This window comes from Euphorbia lathyris, chromosome 7, assembly GCF_963576675.1.
Source record: "Euphorbia lathyris chromosome 7, ddEupLath1.1, whole genome shotgun sequence".
Taxonomy (NCBI): Eukaryota; Viridiplantae; Streptophyta; class Magnoliopsida; order Malpighiales; family Euphorbiaceae; genus Euphorbia; species Euphorbia lathyris.
In genome coordinates, this window is record NC_088916.1 from 44,996,655 (window position 1) to 44,999,582 (window position 2,928).

The 2,928-nt window shown below is 31.2% G+C and overlaps 1 protein-coding gene across 1 annotated transcript; it reads left to right on the forward strand.

Annotated features, from left to right (window-relative positions):
• The first annotated feature begins 1,114 nt into the window (after nt 1–1,114).
• Nucleotides 1,115–2,459, forward strand: LOC136235896 (F-box/kelch-repeat protein At5g43190). The gene has a single exon (XM_066025979.1). It carries the CDS (start codon nt 1,195–1,197, stop codon nt 2,374–2,376), a length of 1,182 nt encoding a protein of 393 aa, XP_065882051.1. The 5' UTR covers nt 1,115–1,194; the 3' UTR covers nt 2,377–2,459.
• The last annotated feature ends 469 nt before the right edge of the window (nt 2,460–2,928 follow it).

Consider the following 2,928-nt stretch of genomic DNA (forward strand, 5'->3'; position numbering starts at 1 on the left):
AGCCCCATTATGTCAGTAGATTCACTGTAATGGTTCAAAATACAACCTTTTAAACCATTGTAGCAGATCCATCATTGTAGTAAACTGTTTTTAAATTTCAAAATTAAAAACAGTAATTCCAAGAAAATCTAACCATTAATTGTGAATAATTTTTCTTAAAATGTTGTTTTTTTTTTGGGATTTAACTGGATCCTTTTGAGGACTCCATACGGAATGTGTGAGGGTTTACAAAGGATCCCAAACTTCCTAAAAATATACTAAATACACACACGGAATACCCTTTAATAAAATAAAAAATTAATACTCATTATATTAAATTTTTTCTATAAATCATAAAATGTTTTTATTGAGATAATTTTAATTGTGATAAATCACACTTAAATCTTATCATCTTTATTTACAGATGTATTTAGTGGAAGTTATACATTAAAGATGATAATCAAATCTAAAAGTTTTTCTCACAAAAATTCTGTTTTCCATTGTTATTTAAGGTAGTTTCTCACCATATTAGTTTAAATAGAATAAATATAAACGCACAAAACGGTGCAATTTTTTTTTTAATATATATAAAAAAAGCCTTAAAAAAGGTATAAGCACAACATGAAAATTAAAATATAAAATCTTACTTAATACTGATTCGTAGATAAAAAAAACTACAAAGAGTAAAAAAGAACGTTGATTTCAACTCATTAGAATATATTTCTAGGGTTAATTATAAATACGTACTTTATAGTTTGACCGATTTATAGATTGGTACCTATAGTATTTCCTAACATTTTACATGAGTAATTTTTCTTATTGACAATATTACCCATTTCCACGTCAATAGACTTAACGGATGGAAGACTGTTGCCGCGATTTTGTTAACAATAACAATTTACAAGATTGTATTTATAAAAAAAACACTACAAATATTTATCTGTAGATCGGTCTAACCATAACAGATATTTGTAATCAATCTTTTGTTTGTATTAGCAAAATACGTATACTTTTAAGTGGGAAGAACGTTTGCACACTCAACCATAATCTGTCCCTCGGAAGCGAATTTCCAAACTAATTATTTAATTCATTTATTCCACTCTTTATGAGTCAATAATCCCCAATTTAATTCATATTATATTATTTGCTTGCTTTCTTTGGTAGGCATTGATTATTCTAATATTTTATTCTTTATTTCACGCATTTTCTGTAGACATGTTTCAGCTACAACGCCATCCCATCAAACCCGCTACTTCGACGATCAGAGCTCAATCCCTAATCCCACACGCCCTGCAATTTCCACCGGAGATGGATCCCGGGATCTGGAGCCGCCTTCCCGGAGAGATTCTTGATCATGTACTGTCTTTGTTGCCGCTAAGATATTTCTTAAGTCTTAGATCGACTTGTAAGCATTTCAGGACTCTTATATTCTCTCCTTCTTTTATATCCAAACACTCTTCTTCTGGTTCTCCTTTCTCTTCTTTTCTGTTACTTTCACATCCTCAATTTCACCATGGATACTCTTTATATGATTCTATGCTTGGTTCATGGCGGAATTTCACCTTACCAGTCTCTTTCTTGCTGCCCTGCTCTCCTTCTACTGCTGCCTCTGCTTCTGGTACTCTTCTCTCATCTTCAAATGGCCTTTTTTGCTTCTCTCTTCCTAATTCATGCTCTTTTCTTGTGTGCAATTTCCTATCCAAATCATCAAGGGTAATTGAGTTCCCAACTTATCCTTTTGTTTTTGAGTCGCTCACTTTTGTTTCAACTCCCTCTGGCTACAAAATATTTGTTCTATGCGCCAAATTTGCATCAATTTCAGCTTTTATTTATGATTCAATTGAGCATTCATGGAAAACATTTCATGATCTAGACCCAATTCTAAGCGATAATTGTCGCCAAGAAGGTGTTTGTTATAATGGGTCACTGTATTATACAACTCCTGAGCCATTCTCAATAGTGTGCCTTGATATGGAGAGTGGAAATTGGAAGAGATTTAGGAATGAATTGCCTGGAGAATTGACTTTTGGTAGGCTAGTGAGTGATGGGGAAATAGGAAAATTGTATTTAATTGGTGGAATAGGGAGAAATGGGATTTCAAAGATGATGAAATTGTGGGAATTGGGGAATGGAGGGAGTTGGATAGAAGTTGAAAGTTTGCCTGAAATGATGTGTAGAAAGTTCTTATCAGTTTGTTACCATAATTATGAGCATGTATACTGTTTTTGGCATCAAGGGATGATATGTATATGTTGCTACACATGGCCAGAGATATTGTATTATAAGGTATCTCGAAAGACATGGCATTGGCTGCCTAAATGCCCATCATTGCCTGATAAATGGAGCTGTGGTTTCAAGTGGTTTTCTTTTGTTCCAGAATTGTATGCCACTGTTTGACTCATTTCTTTATTTCCCAATTGGGTTGTGTATGTTCCTCTTTCAGATATTTGCCAATAATATTGAGAATTGCTTCTTATGTTTCATAATTCTTGTGTTTTGGATTACTATTATTATTGCAATTTGTTTGTGTTAATTGTTTGTATTTTTACTTTAACATACTAAAAGATTACTATGAATAAGTTCTGCTCTTGTACTTCTAAAAAAAAGTCCTACTCTACTAAATCAAAGTTGTATGATTATATAAGAGTTTATAAATCAATTATGTGCGAAAAAAGAAAGAAAAACATAAAATATGAAAAAATGATGTTATATTAATTAAAATATAGATTAAATGGTAATTTTGGTATTTTAAATTTTATTTAATCTAATTTGATCATTGATTCACATATAAAAACTAAAAAATTAACCAAAACAAAAAAATGTGGCTATATAATTGCGGTTTTGATATATGCAGTCTTAAGGGCTGCATATAAGCATTAAATAGGCAGAATATTCTCACAAATTTTCAACGTCTATCTATTTAATATATATTAAAACATCAAACATAAT

What these genes read in the sequence shown, in the direction of transcription:
- LOC136235896 (XM_066025979.1), top strand. Translation starts at nt 1,195, where the DNA reads ATGTTTCAGCTACAACGCCATCCCATCAAACCCGCTACTTCGACGATC.